Source organism: Physeter macrocephalus, chromosome 16 (assembly GCF_002837175.3).
Source record: "Physeter macrocephalus isolate SW-GA chromosome 16, ASM283717v5, whole genome shotgun sequence".
In the NCBI taxonomy this organism is placed as follows: Eukaryota; Metazoa; Chordata; class Mammalia; order Artiodactyla; family Physeteridae; genus Physeter; species Physeter macrocephalus.
This window is the reverse complement of record NC_041229.1, coordinates 103356437-103372128: the sequence shown is the minus strand read 5'-3', so window position 1 is coordinate 103372128 and position 15692 is coordinate 103356437. Positions and strand designations below refer to the sequence as shown.

The 15692-nt window shown below is 63.5% G+C and overlaps 3 protein-coding genes across 11 annotated transcripts in view; 1 reads left to right on the top strand and 2 right to left on the bottom strand.

Annotated features, from left to right (window-relative positions):
* The window catches only part of PC (pyruvate carboxylase), a 68156-nt gene that overhangs the window by 44466 nt on the left and 7998 nt on the right, over window positions 1–15692 (top strand). For 4 of the 9 annotated variants that reach the window (XM_028501064.2, XM_028501063.2, XM_028501065.2 and 1 more), the window contains 10 exons: window positions 886–947; window positions 1158–1293; window positions 1409–1593; window positions 1868–2033; window positions 2127–2272; window positions 2394–2511; window positions 2799–2950; window positions 4762–4880; window positions 7142–7304; window positions 9444–9626. In XM_028501064.2, coding sequence (XP_028356865.1) covers window positions 942–947; window positions 1158–1293; window positions 1409–1593; window positions 1868–2033; window positions 2127–2272; window positions 2394–2511; window positions 2799–2950; window positions 4762–4880; window positions 7142–7304; window positions 9444–9626 — 1374 coding nt within the window. In that variant the 5' untranslated portion in view covers window positions 886–941. Of the gene's footprint in view, window positions 1–885; window positions 948–1157; window positions 1294–1408; window positions 1594–1867; window positions 2034–2126; window positions 2273–2393; window positions 2512–2798; window positions 2951–4761; window positions 4881–7141; window positions 7305–9443; window positions 9627–15692 lie in introns of those variants that run through there. The other 5 variants (XM_028501066.2, XM_028501062.2, XM_028501068.2 and 2 more) reach the window with 2 other exon arrangements.
* Window positions 7959–11448, bottom strand: LOC114487980 (uncharacterized). The gene is made up of 2 exons (XM_028501091.2): window positions 10092–11448; window positions 7959–9112 (listed from the first exon to the last, which is right to left on the bottom strand). Exons 1-2 carry the CDS (start codon window positions 10932–10934, stop codon window positions 8966–8968), a joined length of 990 nt encoding a protein of 329 aa, XP_028356892.1. The 5' UTR covers window positions 10935–11448; the 3' UTR covers window positions 7959–8965.
* On the bottom strand, window positions 12032–15436 carry LRFN4 (leucine rich repeat and fibronectin type III domain containing 4). Its single transcript, XM_024133197.3, has 3 exons — window positions 15028–15436; window positions 13232–14590; window positions 12032–12704 (listed from the first exon to the last, which is right to left on the bottom strand). The coding sequence occupies exons 2-3, from the start codon at window positions 14578–14580 to the stop codon at window positions 12143–12145; spliced, it is 1911 nt and encodes a 636-aa protein (XP_023988965.1). The 5' UTR covers window positions 14581–14590; window positions 15028–15436; the 3' UTR covers window positions 12032–12142.

The following is a 15692-nucleotide window of genomic DNA, read 5'->3' as shown; positions in this document are numbered from 1 at the left end:
ATGCAGGGGACACGGGTTCGTGCCCCGGTCCGGGAGGATCCCACGTGCCGCGGAGCGGCCATGGCTCACGGGCCCAGCCGCTCCGCGGCACGTGGGATCCTCCCGGACCGGGGCACGAACCCGTGTCCCCTGCATCGGCAGGCGGACTCTCAACCACTGCGCCACCAGAGAAGCCCTGAACACACTTTTTAAACCTCACCTGGGCCTTGGTTTTCTTCATTAGTAAAATGAGGCGGGTGGTTGACCTCTGAAGATGTTCTACATTCTGGGATGTAAATTGCCCTCAATTTATTTTTATTGTGATGAAATATATATTGATATAACAGAATTTGCCATCTTAACTATTTTTAAGTGTATAGTTAGTTCACTGGCATTACGTACATTCACATCGTTGTGCAACCATCACTACTGGCCATTTCCAGCACTTTTTCATCTTGCAAAACTGAGACTCTGTGCCCTTTAAACACTCCCCGTCCCCTCCCCCATCCCCGGCCCCCACCCTCCCCCTGTCTGTCTCTGTGAATTGGACTCCTCTAGGGACCTCATCTAAGCAGAATCGTGCTGTGTTTGTCTTTCTGTGACTGGCCCGTTTCACTGGCCCTCAGCTGGGTTTCATGACTAATTAGTAGCCCTTGTAGCAAGGAAGTTTTCTGCAATTTGAAGAAATCTGCATTTTAACCAGGCAGAGGCTGTGCTTCCCGAGAGCACACTAATGTGGGTTCGCTCCTGGGGAGATCCACTGTCACCCTCCCTGCCCAGCCAGAAGGAACCCTGAGGGAGGGACGCAGGGGTCAGCGTGGGGCACGAAGGTTCTAAAGTCTGGGGTTGCCTGGACGGCTGTGCCCAGCAGAGGGGACGCTGACATTACACACTGTGGTCATGCAGGGCTGCTGGCTGGTCTCTGAAATTGCTTTAAAAGCTTGAAGTGCGGTGCTTTAGAAATGATGGTGAGTATTAGAGTATTAGGGTAAGCTTGGGGTGCCCTTTGGGTGTGAATTTGCTCCATTCCCTATGGTCAGCCCTGCAGGGAGGAATCGAGGCAGCAGTGGTGCTGGCTTTCATGCGGGGCTGCCGGGAGGCTGGCGCGGGACCCCTGCTCTTCCTGGGGACCCTCCGAGCTGAGGCTTCTCTAACCTGGCCATGACTTCCCTCCCTAGATGCTGAAGTTCCAAATTATCCGTGGGGGCCTGAGGCTCCTAGGTGTCCGCCGAACTTCCACCGCCCCCGCTGCCTCGCCCGGTGTCCGGCGCCTGGAGTACAAGCCCATCAAGAAGGTCATGGTGGCCAACAGAGGTGAGCACAGCGGGAGCCAGCGTCCAGCCCCTGCCCCAGCTCCCTGCCCCTCTTTCTGCGTCTCTCAGGACCCGGGGATCTAGATTCCCATCCTGTTGCCCACCCCCGGCCCCAGGCGAGATCGCCATCCGCGTGTTCCGGGCCTGCACGGAGCTGGGCATCCGCACCGTGGCTGTCTACTCGGAGCAGGACACTGGCCAGATGCACCGACAGAAAGCCGACGAAGCCTACCTCATCGGCCGCGGCCTCGCCCCAGTGCAGGCCTATCTGCACATCCCAGACATCATCAAGGTGGCCAAGGTGAGCGGGGCCGGGCTGGGATGGGGGCCTCTTGAGGGCCAGGCCTGGGTCCTGTGCCTGCCCCCCCAAAACTTGACGCTGCTGGCAGTGAGTCCCTGTGAAGGGATGAATGGGTGAGTGAGTGAGCGAATGGATGAGTGAGTGAGTGAGTGAGTGAATGAATGAATGGAGCAAGTGAGGGGGGGCAGGCGCGAGGGCTGCAGAGTTTGGGCGGGCCTGTGTGAAGGGCTTTGAGGGGAGCTCCACTCTTCTGACGCCACCACCCCCCCGCCAGGAAAACAACGTGGATGCCGTGCACCCTGGCTATGGGTTCCTGTCAGAGCGAGCAGACTTTGCCCAGGCCTGCCAGGATGCTGGGGTTCGGTTCATTGGGCCGAGCCCTGAGGTGGTCCGCAAGATGGGAGATAAGGTGGAGGCCCGGGCCATCGCCATCGCTGCAGGTGAGGATGGGCGCCACGCAGCTCCTGAGGGGGGCTGCCCGGGGCGGGGGCGCTGCTGGCGGGCTTCGGCCTGACCTGCCTGTCTCCCACCAGGTGTCCCCGTGGTCCCCGGCACAGATGCCCCCATCACCTCCCTGCACGAGGCTCACGATTTCTCCAACACCTACGGCTTCCCCATTATCTTCAAGGCCGCCTACGGGGGCGGGGGGCGCGGCATGAGGGTTGTGCAGAGCTACGAGGTGAGCAGACCCCAGGGCTGGGAGACCACCTGCAGAGGGACTGGGGTGCTGGGGGTGGGCGGGGCTGTGCACGGCAGAGCTTGGGACTCACTGTCTCCTTGGCCCTCGCCTGCCCTCCCAGGAGCTGGAGGAGAACTACACCCGGGCCTACTCAGAGGCTCTGGCCGCCTTCGGGAACGGGGCGCTCTTCGTGGAGAAGTTCATTGAGAAGCCGCGCCACATCGAGGTGCAGATCCTGGGTGAGTGGGGCGCGTTCCCGGGGCCACAGCGCAAGGCAGCTGCCAAGGCCCCGCTCCTTCTGGCTTGGGGAAAGCTGCAGGGGCTCTCCCTCAGGAAGACCCTCCCCAGGAAGGTGGGCTGTGGGGCCATGCTGGTCGGGCCCGAGGCCTCCGCTGTGCCCGTTTCTGTCCTGGCTGACCACCGCTGGGAGCCGTGCCGGGCGGCCACAGTGCTGCGCGGGGATCGTCAGGGGCTCAGGGGTGTCTGGATCCCAGGAGGAGCTGAGCGCAGTCTACCTCCACCCCAGGGGACCAGTACGGGAACATCCTGCACCTGTACGAGCGAGACTGCTCCATCCAGCGGCGGCACCAGAAGGTGGTCGAGATCGCCCCTGCCGCCCACCTGGACCCCCAGCTTCGGAGCCGGCTCACCAGTGACTCTGTCAAGCTTGCAAAGCAGGTGAAGGGCAGGGGCTCTCGGGGACAGAGTTTGAAAGCCAAGGGCATGGGCTCCTCCCCATGTGGAGACAAGGAGCCCATTCCTGCAGGCTTGCTTTGAGCTCCTGCTGGCATAAGCCTCATGGCCGGCGGTCGCTGGGGTCCAGATGTGGCCAGCTGCTGCAGAGCAGGGAGGCCCAGGGTGACCAGCTCCGGGACGGGGGCAGGAGGACTGAGGGCTGATGCGGGGCCCTCGGGATCCTTGCTACGCAGCCGCAGAGGCGCTGGGCCCAGAGGCCAAGCCTGGAGACCAGAGAGGCTGAGAGGAGGAGGGAAAGAGCCACTGGCCCCTCCTTAGCGCCCTCTGCACAGAGTGAGTTTCTGCGCAGCGCCAGCGAACCCCTGGGACAAAGGGAATGCGAGTCAGTGGGATCTAGTAAGATTAAGGAGCAGTCTTCAGGCACCTCTTCCTCACGGATTCTTTTTCTTTTTGGCTGCGCTGGGTCTTCGTCGCTGCGTGTGGGCTCTCTCTAGTTGAGGCGAGCGGGGGCTACTCTTCGTTGCAGTGCCTGGGGTTCTCATTGTGGTGGCTTCTCTTGTTGCGGAGCACGAGCTCTAGGCGCGCGGGCTTCAGCAGTTGTGGCTCGCGGGCTCTAGAGCGCAGGCTCAGTAGTTGTGGCGCACGGGCTTAGTTGCTCCGCGGCATGTGGGATCTTCCCGGACCAGGGCTCGACCCGTGTCCCCTGCATCGGCAGGCGGATTCTTAACCATTGGGCCACCGGGGAAGCCCCTCGCTTACTCTTAACTGTCCCCTACATCACATCTATTGCAACCCACTTGCTCCCCAGGTCCTCCTCTGCCTGTCTCTGCAGGGATGTGGAGTGACTGCCCCCAGGCCGGCCTGGGAAAGTGCCTGCCACGCGTGACCAGGCTGCAGCAGGGACCCTGCTCTCTGTTCTGCTGGGGCCAGGCATCCTACCCCCGCCTCTGCCTCCCCATCCCAGAGGTCCGAGTGGACATCTCTTCAGATCTGCTCTTCCCGGCTGCCAGGCGGACCCCTGGGCCTGCTTTTCTTCCAGAGCTGAGCTCCCTCAGGCTCTCAGGCAGCCCGCGCCCACGGACCATGGACCCTTCTGTAACCTTCCCCAAATGGAAAGCCAGCCACAGCTAACATGCGGCGTTGATTAGGGTCTGATTATAGTTGAGATTTTGGTTCCTTTATAAGAGGACTGTTCTTGCCTTGAGTTTGGTCTTATTTATTGGCTTATGCTGTGTCTCCTTCCAGAACAGATTTGAGGGAGCTGAGTGAAGTCTAGTTTGTGGTTTTGGTAGGACCAGAAGTGAAGCTAGAATTAGGTTTGTATTTTGAGTTAGAGCCTCACCTATTGGTTCCTCTCAAATGGCATCTCTTTGGGTAGTGGCCAGAAGTGATGATGGAGTAAAGTAGAGGGGAACTTTCTGAAGACCCTCTAAGAATAAGAAGCGTCCAGGAGAGGCCAGGGTATGCGCAGGTGGGCCTGTGCCCAAAAGCTGAGGAGCTGCTGGGTAGGGGGTGCCGTCTGGGCCAGACAGGAGCTTCTGCTCGTGTCTCACCTGGACAAGCTGTGTGCAGCCCTCGGAGGTTCCTGCGGAGGCCTGGGGTAGATGTCCAGGCCGGGGCCCATTGTGGGTTTTGGGCCCTCGCCTCCCGGGGGCAGGGCTGGTGGGCTGCCTGCCATCGGTTGGGGCGGGGTTTGCCGCAGTCTGTTCTATTATGGAACCAGGCCAGTGGGTGAGCCTGCATCCCCGTCGGGCTCCCACCACTGCGCCCCTGCTGATGCGGCCACCCCACAGGTGGGCTACGAGAACGCGGGCACGGTGGAATTCCTGGTGGACAAGTACGGCAAGCACTACTTCATTGAGGTCAACTCGCGCCTGCAGGTGGAGCACACCGTCACCGAGGAGATCACCGAGTGAGCACAGGGGTCAACCCAGTGACGCGGTGGCAGCCTCCGTGACCAGCGCGCGGCTGCACACGGCGGGGAGCAGTACTGGGAAGGGGCGTCTCCCCCATCTTGTGTGAAATCCACATCAGGTGGTTCCTAGGGAGTGGGCAGCAGGAGCTCGGCTCACTGTCCACTGGTAGAGAATATTTAGGGATCCAGGTGCTTACTTTTTATGAAAACTATTATTATAAAAGCATTCCATGGTTATTTTAAGAATTAGTACAAAGGAGCAAATAAAAATGACTCAGAACCCCACCCCTCAGAAACAGGATGCTGAGGAGGTTCCCGGCAGGCTGTGCTGTGTGCTGCACATCACGACCCCACTGGAAGAAGGTGCCAATCAACCCCATTTTTCAGATGACGAAACTGAGGCTCAGAGAGGTTAAGAGAGTTGCTCAAGGTCACACAGCTGGTCGTCTCCAGCCCTGTGCTGTGTCTCCTACACCCACACTAAGTCTTTTGGTTTCTTTCCATCTTTATTTACTACATAAGTAGTTTGACACAACTGAGATGTTTTGTACAGAACTTTTATTCTACGTTTAAAATTTAATATTTGTCTAAGGCATTCCCATTCTTTCCAAATACTTTAAGTGGTTGCACACTATTCCATCTTCTGGGTATTTTATAACTTATCTACATATTCCTCTATTTTTAGACAATCGGCTTGTTTGGCTTTTGTAGTTATTAAGGGTGTGTCAGTTAACATCTTTGGGCCTAAATCTTTGCCCACCTCTCTGAAGAGTTCTGAGGACAGACAACTTTAGTAGGATTACCTGAGCAATGGATAAGCAACATCTCACCTAAAGAGCCTTCGAGACCCCTTGTTCCAATTTGTTCTCCCACAAGCATTGCGTATAGACATTCAAAAACACCCTGCGCATTTTATGAACAATTAATGTGGCCTTTCATTATTTCAAAATACATACATTGAGCCTTTTAAGTGTTACACCCTAGCTTTGGGCCAGTCCATCTCACCATGGAACTTTTCGGACAGTTCCTTCCCCGACCCCTGACCCCACCTGAGACTGAGGATGCTGCTGGGCCACCTGCCTTTGCCCGGCAGGTGCACGGAAGGCCCCAGAGTCCTTGCTCTCTCGAGGTAAAGGCTGAGTCGAGGCACATGCTCCGGCCTCACCCTCTGGCCCCGTGAGACTTTCCCCGTTGCGTTGCTGTAAAATTGCCGTCAATCTTGAGCCTGTTCTGAGCCTGTTCTGCTAAGGATGGGAGTCCTTGCTTGCTCGAGAGCAGAGGTTTTATGTCAGACAGACACAGACTGGGGTGCAGGTTCCTCCCAAGTCACTAGCTGCGTAGGGCTTGGGTGGGCTGCAGCCTCTCTGACCCTCGGGCTCCTCTGATGGGAATGACAGTGCCTCTCAGCGTGTCCCTGTGGAGGTGAAGCTCGGAAAGGGCACAGCCACAGCCTGCGGCGTGTAGGTGCGGCGGCGCGTGGCAGTCGTCCTCGCTACCGTGGAGTGGTTGAGCAGGAAATACGGAACACCGAGGAGGATCCGCCAGGGTGGTCGTTCCCAGGCTGTCCTTATCATAAGCCTCGGTGACAATAAATTTAAAACCTTGAGGTTTTTTTTTAACAGCTGTTCCACTTAGATTTGTCGCTGTCCTTAGGAGCGTGGCAGTCAGCGAGGGTGTGCTTAGAAAGCCAGGCACATTTGGAGAGCTTTGTACTCTGAGATCTTCTCTGAAGGGTCTTTCTTGGGGACAAGCCCAGCTGCAACATAGGTCCTGGGAGGGTGGCATCCTGACCACGATGGCGCCCACCGGTGTGGACCCTCCAGTAGCTGCGGCCCCATCTCAGCAAGCCTGGCCTTCACTATAATCCTGTCGTCTTGCAAACTGGCCCCCAGCCCCACCCAGCACACACCCTGTAGCACGTACCACTCTTAAGAATGAGGGTCTGAGCCTTCAGATACAGGCTTGACCAAGGGAGGGTTTGGGGGAGGCAGGAGGACAGAGAGACCCCAGGGAAGGAGTAGGGCAGAGCGTGGGGAGGCGTAGTTTGGGAGGGGGTGCAAGATCAGGTAGCTGCTAATATTTCAGCCACCCCTCCGGCTGCTGCGTTCTCCTCATTCAGACCCTGCGGGTTCCCAGCCTAGTCTGGTTGGGAGGAGGCTGCCGAAGGGTCAGCTGGCAGGGGCGGCAGGGCCGGGGCTGCCCTCGCCCATCCCCTGCCTCACACTCTCCCCCTCCTCTGCCTCTCCCCCATCCTGCAGTGTGGACCTGGTCCACGCCCAGATCCACGTGGCCGAGGGCCGGAGCCTGCCTGACCTGGGCCTGCGGCAAGAGAACATCCGCATCAACGGCTGTGCCATCCAGTGCCGGGTCACCACTGAGGACCCCTCGCGCAGCTTCCAGCCGGACACCGGCCGCATCGAGGTAGGGCCGCCTGCCCACTGAGCCCGCCACCAGTCTCGGCCTGCCCGCAGACGCTTCTCCGGGGGGGCACGAGGGAGCCTGTGGGCCCGGCAGCGAAGGAGGCCCCTGGCTTGAGCTGACTGGAATCCGGCTGAGAGCACGTGGGAGCCAGGCACTGTCCAGGACTAAAGGGGAGAGCATCCCCGGGGAGAGACTGCCATGTGCACAGGCCGGAAAGGCCAGCGGCGGGGATCACGTGGAACAGGGAGCAGACCAGCTGGGTGCCAAGTGCAGGGTCCCTGGGAACGAAGCCCAGGCCCTTGACTCGTGTCACAAGAACCCAAAGCTTCACTGCCCACCGAGCAGTGCTGCTGGCTTCTGTCCTGCCTCCAGTCTGAGGGAGACCCTGGGTGCAGCAAGGGATTGGGGCCCGTTATGTCTCAGTGGAGGGGACAGGCTGGGCCAAGGGACCCATCAGGGATGAATGAGGGAGTCGGGGAGATGGAGGGGGCCAGGGAGGAGACCGAGGGGCAGGCTCGGCCTGTCAGGGGCTGAGAGAGGGCCTGGGCGGGCTCCCCTGGGCACTCATCTCTCCCCTCCCCTCCCCTCCCCTCCCCTCCCCTCCCACCCCAGCCTCTGGGCCCGCTGCAGGCAGGAGCCCTCTAACCTGCTGGGACTCCTGTTCCCTGGTGCTGTCTCACGCCACCAGCTAAGGATACCTCCAGTCCCGCACGTCAGCAGTGCTGTCACAGGCTCTGCTGGTTTACTGCTCCCCATCTGGCCCGATCCTCTGAGGAAGCAGGATGCGTGCGGGAGTCCAGGGAGGAGGGCGAGGGTGATTTTGAGACAGACCCTGAGTTCCTGAGACAAGTGACGGGGGGTGGCCGGGGAGGGAAGGGGAGCTATCTGGATTCTGAAAGCCGCATAGAGCTGCTCGGCTTGAGGCAGAGCTGCCGCCGGAGTTCCGTTTCTGGGAGGGTCCGAGTCCATAGGTGGGGGCCAGCCCCAAGGCCAGAGTGCTGTCGCTGGGCGGCCCCCGACTTCTCTGCCCTCGGCCGGGAAGGGGCAGCTCCGAGACGCAGTGCTGCCTTCCTGCACCTCCACCTCCGGGGCCTGGCTCCTCCGAGCCTGGTTTACCACAGAATATTTTTAGCTGACAGTTCCTGCTCACAGCTGCGTGTTCATCCTTAAATATTTTATTGAGTTCCTTTCTATCGAACATGGGCCCGTGTCCCTTAGACGCGGAAAGACGGTGCAGCGTGTGTCCCAAGCCCCCCGGGCTGTCCCTCCCGCTCCCTGTCTCCCTGACCTGTGCCACACGTGGGTCCCCTGCCCCGGGTGTAGGCTCTCCCTCCCCCTCCACAGATGTTCACGCCCCAAGCCCCTGTCCCCGTGCCGTGGCCTCCCTCCCCCCGTCGGACCGTTTGGAGCCGCCGTGCGTCCCCATGAGCCGCCTCTCTGACCCTCGCTCTCTGCTTCCCTTCCCGGGCCCGTGGGCTCCTGTGTCTCTCCCTGCATCTGGCCTGGCTCCCTGTTCCGAGTATTAATCATCCGCTCGCTGGCTCCTCCCATTTGGAAGGAAGGGAAGGTGGGGGGACACCGAGGCCTTCCCTGTCACCGCGTACGTTAAACGCCCCCTGGCCTGCCTCTGCTTGCCTTGCTCTTGTCCTGCAGCATCCTTGTCACCCGTCTGTGTGTTTCCTCATTTGTTTGTCTGCCCCCTTCGCCCAGCAGGCTGGGAGCCCCCTGCGAGCAGGGAACTCTGATTTAGCTGCTCTGTCCCCACTGCCTGGCACGAGGTGGGCACACGTGCTGTGGAATGAATGAACCTGAAAAGCAAGAGGGTTGGTCAGGCGGGCGGGGTGGCAGGTTGGTGGCTCTGGCCTGCTTGCCTTGGTCCCTCCGTGCCCTGCAGGCTCCGCATCAGCCCTGAGTGCTAGGCGCCAAGCCCTGGGGCTGGCGGGGCACGCCCTCCCCATCCCTTGTCCCGCCCCCTTTCTCCTCTTGGGGAGGAGGGAGCGGTGTCTGTGGCCCTTCCTCCACACGGTGGGGCGCCCCTGGGTTTGCTGGCAGAAAGTAAGAACTTCACAAGCCAGAGTTGGGGTTCACCTGTGCACGGCCCTCAGCGCCCTGCCGGCCCACGCTGGCCTCTCCCCGCAGGTGTTCCGGAGCGGGGAGGGCATGGGCATCCGCCTGGACAACGCCTCTGCCTTCCAAGGCGCCGTCATCTCCCCCCACTACGACTCCCTGCTGGTCAAAGTCATCGCCCACGGCAAGGACCACCCCACGGCTGCCACAAAGATGAGCAGGGCCCTTGCCGAGTTCAGAGTCCGAGGTGTGAAGGTGAGAGTCTGCAGGCCCGCGATGCCCACTGGCCTCTCGGTCAGGCCCTGTCACTTGTGTGTAGCTGGAGATGGAATCGCAGCCACATACTGTCTTGTCCCTGAGGCCAGCACTGCTCGAGTAGCTGTGGGCACTCCGTGGGCAGACGCTGCCGTCAGACACTCTGCAAGGCGGGAGGGGCAGGTCGGGGCTCTGCCCCTCGGGGATCACGCTGCCCAGCCCCCTGTGGAGGGTGGCAGCCCGGCAGACCCACTCCTCCTCCTCATCTGAGAGTCCCAGGGGATGCCCTCCCCGTGCTGAGGACACCGCCCCCTGCCCACTGCACACGGGGAGCTGGGTGGCTGACGGCCCCTCTGCACCGCCCTCTCCTTCTCGGCTGCTCCAGCCCTGCTGCGTCCAGGCTGGGCGCTGGGTCTGGGGCGCGTGGGCAGCGCCGTCCTCTCAGCCCCACGTCATTCCCCTCACCTGTTGACATGCTCCACGGTGTCTGGCAGGTGCTCCGAGGGTGCAGAAGCGTTTTGAAAAAGCACGTGGGAGGGAGGAGCCTGAGGGGCTCGGCCCACCTGCCGGGGTCTGTGCTACGGGCCTCCGCACTTCTGTGAGGAGCCTCAGGGCTCCCGGTCGGGGGGCCATTTCCTGCACACGTGGCAGAGACACGTGGTGACGTTGTGTGCTCCACCCGCTTCTTGCTGCGGGGGCTTGGTCTCCCACCACGGTGTCCCAGGGCTGCTTCCGGTGGGGGGCGGCCGGTGTGCAGGGGGCCCGGCCACCCCACCCCTCGCCTGCCGGCTTCTGTTGCTCTGTGTTGTCCTGTTGGTGACCCCGGCTGGCTCCCCTGTGGTTGTGCCCCTGGGCCGGAGGACCTTCCACCTGTCCTATGGGCTGGAGGGCTCTGAGCACCCACTGCCTTAGAGCTGGAAGGTGGAGAAGGGAGACCAGGGCCATGGGGGCCGCGAAGGGGCCGAGGAAGGTGGGGGGCTGACAGCAGGCTGGGGCACCAGCGTCCTGCCCAAACGTGCACCTGGACCAGGCCACTGGCCCTGCCAACGCTGCGCCGCAGCCCTGCAGGCCACCTGCCCTCCCCGCCGCCCCGTGCCTTCTCCACCCTCTCTCCGCGGCCCCTTGCAGGGCTCGCGCTCTCCTGCTCTTCTCTGTTGAAAACCTTGTTTCATTGTATTTAAACCAGGATCTGTCTTGGGCCACATCCAGGTATGTGTTTGGGGCTGGGCGGGCAGGCACACGTGTGTGTCGATGCCATGCACACATACAGGCGTGTGAGCTCGGCCTGCCACGTGTGTACGCACGCATCTTCTCGCGCCAGCCCTCGCTGGGCTGCCATCAGAGCCTCGGCGGGCCCCCTTAGGCAGAAAGGGCCACACACCCCTCAGCACAGGTGCAGCGCTGCGGGCCTGGAGTGCCCCGCCCACCCTCCGCAGCAGGGCCCGGGCACCTGCGTGTCCTCAAAGCACTGGGTGCACGGGCCGCGCCACACGTGCCCGGAAGCGTGTTTGCAGCACTGATTCCTCCCAGCTGATGCCCAGGAGCAGTGGTTGTTTGAAGGCTGGAGGAGGCAGGGCAGGGCACGCCGCCCCGTGTCTGCGGCTCCTTGAGGCGGGGACTAGAGCAGTGGCCCTGTGGGCGTGGTCCCCCTTGGTGATTGCCCCTGGGTGTCCAGCAAGAGCAAAGCCACGAGCGGCGTCAGTGGAGCGGTTGAGAGCCAAGATCTTGCTCAGGGCCTGCATCCCTGACAGGAACCTTCTAGGGAGCCCCAGACTGGGAGCAGGGCAACGGGATTCCAAGTCCCTTTCCAGTCCCTTTGGGATGACATTTTACACATCCGGAAGGTGCCCTCGCCGATGGTAAATAAGGCTGTCACCCACGGGAGCCAACGGGGACTTCCTTACTGAGCTGCTAAGAACGTTACCACCCAGGTCCCTTTGCCCAGAAGGGCGGCACCGCCTCCCACCTGCTCCCTTTGCTGCCCTGTGCACTGTAACGCCCATGCCAGGTGAGGGTGAGACATCCTGCCCACGCGCTGGCAGGAAAGGGCGTTCCCTGCGCTCAGACGTGGGCACAGAGCACAGAGGCGCTGGGCCCCACAGCGCTCCAGGGCCCGAGGGCACCCCAGGCTGGCTGGCCCTCCACGGGGCTGGTAGCCCCAGCGCTGACCCCGTCTTGTTTGTGCCTCCACTGGCCCGGAGTCCCCCCTCTCTTTTCAGGGAACCTAGCAGGGCAAGACCAGAGACTACTGCTGAGGTGACCCCAGTAATTTTATTATAAAGAAAAACAAGACTTGCACTTGGTGGCTGCAGCCCCTGCCTCGGAGGCCGTGAGCACCTGTCACAGGGACCTACCTGTCCCGTTTCGCCCGACTGGAGGCCAGAACCAGGGAGAGGTTCTGCCCAAGGGACCCAGGGTAAAACCAGGAGGGACTCCCAGGCAGCGCTGACCCACCGGGCCAGGAGGCTGCCCACCCCACACCCTCTGCCGCCCACCCCAGGCTGGCTCCCTTGCCATCACACCACACTCTCTTCCAGCCGCTCGGCGCTGCCCCCCATGCCCCGGCACCCAGCCCCAAGCAGCCCCCCGTGCACAGAGTGGCTCCGTCGGGCCCAGGCCCCTCCGAGGCGCCTGGCGTACCCGTAGCACCCGCCCGTGTCTCCCAGGTCCAGGGAGCAGCTGCGCTGGGGGCGAGGCGGGGGGCTCCGCGGTGGGTGCGTCTTGGGTGTGGGGCTGGGGCCCCCGTTGGTCTGGGATTGGACGTGGCTGAGCTTGAGGGGGAGGCGGCCATTCCCGGCCCCCCGGCCCCGAACCAGCAAGGCCACAGTGAAGACCAGTAAGGCAGCCACCAGCACCCCCCCGACAGCCACGGTCAGGGTCCCGCCCAGCACGTGGGCCTGCAGGGCGTGGCACAGGGGCGTGGCTGGCAGCGTGGAAAAGTGGGCACAGCCCAGCAGCCTAGTGGCTGCGAGGTCGGAAGGCCCGGCAGCGGGTGACAGGGCCAGCACACAGAGGTCATAGTTGGCACCCGGGACCAGGTGTTTCAGCAGGAAGTGGTGGCTGGAGGCTGGGACGATCCTGCGGGCAAGGGCAGGCGGTCAGAGCGCGGGCACGGGGGCCCAGGCCCCAGCCCACCCCCCACCAGCCTCACCACGTGCCCCCAGGCCCCAGCTCTGAACAGCCCCTTCCCCAGGACCAGACGGGCCTGTGTGTTCACTGAAGAAGGCAGAGAAAACAAGTCAGGTGCGTGTGACCCTGGAGACGGTTGTCAGGGGCCAGAGAGGTGTGCACGTTGACACCCGGGCTCAGGGCTGGCCTCGAGGCAGTGGAGAATCACACGCCAGACACACAAACAACATGCGTGTGCGGGCCAAGCCCACGAGCTTAAATGCAGACGGACGCCAATACCTGAGGCCTCCCCCTCCCCTCCCCCTGCAGCCCCCACTCGGCCCAGGCAGCTCAGAAGCTGAGGAGGGGTGTGTGGAAGCCCCGAGGAGAGAGAAGGAGCAGGAGAGGCGGCCCAGCGCCGAGGGGTGGAGCAGGGCTTAGAGGAGGGCGGCTGGGGGGGGACGCTGGGGGCCGCGGACTACAAAGCGCCTCCTCACCGGTACATGAGGGCCTCGTCCTCGCTGCTGTTGTACTGGATTTGGAACATCCACACAGGGTCCGCCGGCCGCCCTGGCCCCCAGCTCACCAGCCCCGAGGTGGCGGTCACCTCAGTCACCTGCACGGCTGGCTCAGACTCCAGCGTCCCCTCGCCCTCGGCAGCAGTGCGGGCTGAGGCGGCGATGTCCGAGGGCCCCGGGCGGGCCCCCTCGGTACTGCCGTTCCCTCCGTGGGGTAAGGCCAGCACCCGTAGTTCTACCCGGGCTGTGGCCTCGCCAGCAGGGTTGGTGGCAATGCAGGTGTAGCCCCCCGCGTCCGCGGAACCCGTCACCCCAATCTCCAGGGTCCCGTTGGGAAAAGCCCGGGCTCGGGAGGAGTTGCCGACCAGCCGGTCGTCAGGGCCGACCCAGTGCATGGTGGGCGCAGGGTCGCCGAGGGCCCGGCACCGCAGTGTGGCCCGCTGGCCCTCCAGCACCCAGAGGCGCTGCGTGTGGCGGGCAATGAGGGGCGGCTCACAGGAGAACTCGCCCTCGGGCACCGCCCAGAAGTAGCGGCCGGCCAGGCCGGGCGGGGAGGCGCACGTCTCCAGGTCGTCGGGCCGGGCGAGCCGCCGCAGCCACAGCAGTTCGCAGTTGCAGTGCAGGGGGTTCCCGCTGAAGCTCAGCACCAGCGGGGCAGGCGAGGCCTCGGCGTTGCGCCCCCGGGAGAAGAGCGGGTCGGGCGCCAGCGTGGCCAGGCGGTTGGAGGTGAGGTCGAGGCGGGAGAGCTGGCCGAGTTGGGCAAAGGCGCCCGGGGGCAATGCGTCGATGAGGTTGTGGTCCAGGTTGAGGGTGTGCAGGGCAGGCATGGCGCCGATGCCGGCCCAGGGCACCTGCCGCAGGTTGTTGTAGGACAGGTCCAGGTCCTCCAGGCTGTCCAGGAAGTCGTCGAAGGCCCCCGGCGCGATGCGGCCCAGCTGGTTGCCGCTGAGAATGAGGTGCTGCAGGTTGACGGGGCCCCGCAGGCTGCCGGTGCCCAGCTCCACCAGCCTGTTGCCATCCAGGTGCAGGGAGCGCAGGCTCTCCAGGTCCCCGAAGGCGCGGGCCCCGATGCGGGTGATGGCGTTGCGGGACAGTGTCAGGTCCACCAGCCCCGTCATGTTGCGGAAGTCTGGCGGCCCTAAGGCCTGGATGAAGTTGTCAGCCAGCCGCAGCTCCACTGTGCGCCGGTCCACGTTGGGCGGCACGAACAGCAGGCCTCGGTGGGCACAGAGGGTGCTGAGCGACTCGGACAGGTTCTGGCAGACGCAGGGCAGTGGGCAGGCGGCCGCTCCACTGGCCAGCAGCAGCAGCAGGAGCGGCGGGGCCATGGTGAGCGCCCTGTCGGGAAGGGTCACAGCCCAGGCACAGGTGGGTCTGGCACAGGCGCCCACTTGCTCCAAGACCCAGTCTCAGAGGCCAGCTTCGAGAGCCTGGCCTGGGGGTGGGGTCAGGGGCAGAGGCCCAAGGGGTCCCCCAAGGCTGAGAGAGGGCTGGAGCCTGCAGGGCCTGGGCCCCCAGAGTAAAGGTCACGTTTCCCAAGGAGTTAGGGGGAGTCCGGGCTCTGGGGACAAGGTGAGGCTTGAGGCAGGAAGCGGAGGTGGCCATGAGAGCAGGGAGGGTCCCGGAACTTCCTTTCCCTGGCGTCCCCTGGAATCTCTGGCATCCCTTCCGCGCCATCCCCTCCCCCGCCGGCTAAGGTGCCCCTCCCCAACCCCTCCCGTGGCCCCTTGCCCCTCCCTGGCCAACCCCTAGTCTGTCCCCCGCGGCCCCCTCACCTGGTGTCCGCAGCTCATGGGGCGCGGGCCGGCCTCCCCGTGGGACCGGCCGGCCCCTGCCGACTCCAGGCGGCTCTCCCGCGGGGGTGAGGCCCGGGGCTGACCAGCCGCCCTCCGCACGCCTTCCGGCCCATGGCGCTCGGGCCCGCGGCCCCGGCTCACTCGGTTCCCGGCACCGTTTCCGCGGCGCGGCGGCGGCAGCAGCGGCAGTGGCAGTGACGGGCAGGGGGGTGCGAGCCAACGAGCACGCGCACAGTGGACACGCACGTGGAGAGCGGACGTGGAGGGGCGCGCGGGGATCCACCGGGGCCCAGGCCGGCTCCCGAGGTCACCCGGATACGCAGCCACTGCAGGGCCCACGGGTGGCTCCTGGTCACGCCTGAGGCCCGGGCCCGCGCGGACCCGCCGCGCAGCCCCCCGGCGCCGCCGCAGTGCACTCACCCTGGCACAGGCGCGCGCGCCCCCGGCCACCCTGGCGCCCCTGCATCCTGCACCGCACTGGCGCCTGCTGCCGCTGCGCGAACCGTCACTCTGCAGACAGCCAGACAAAGCGCCAGCTCGCGGGCCCCTTCACCATCTCCCAGAGACGAGAATCTTTGTCACATGTCGCTGGGCACCCTCCCGAACACACCCACACATGCCCACACACCCACACGTCCCCGCAC

Excerpts from the sequence above, each read along its gene's own strand:
- LOC114487980 (XM_028501091.2), bottom strand. The coding sequence starts at position 10,934 with ATGCGTGCGTACACACGTGGCAGGCCGAGCTCACACGCCTGTATGTGT. Across the intron at positions 9,113-10,091 it reads ACCGTGGAGCATGTCAACAG|GTTCATTCATTCCACAGCAC; the intron begins GTGAGGGGAATG and ends CTTGCTTTTCAG.
- LRFN4 (XM_024133197.3), bottom strand. The coding sequence starts at position 14,580 with ATGGCCCCGCCGCTCCTGCTGCTGCTGCTGGCCAGTGGAGCGGCCGCC. Across the intron at positions 12,705-13,231 it reads GACGAGGCCCTCATGTACCG|GATCGTCCCAGCCTCCAGCC; the intron begins GTGAGGAGGCGC and ends CCTTGCCCGCAG.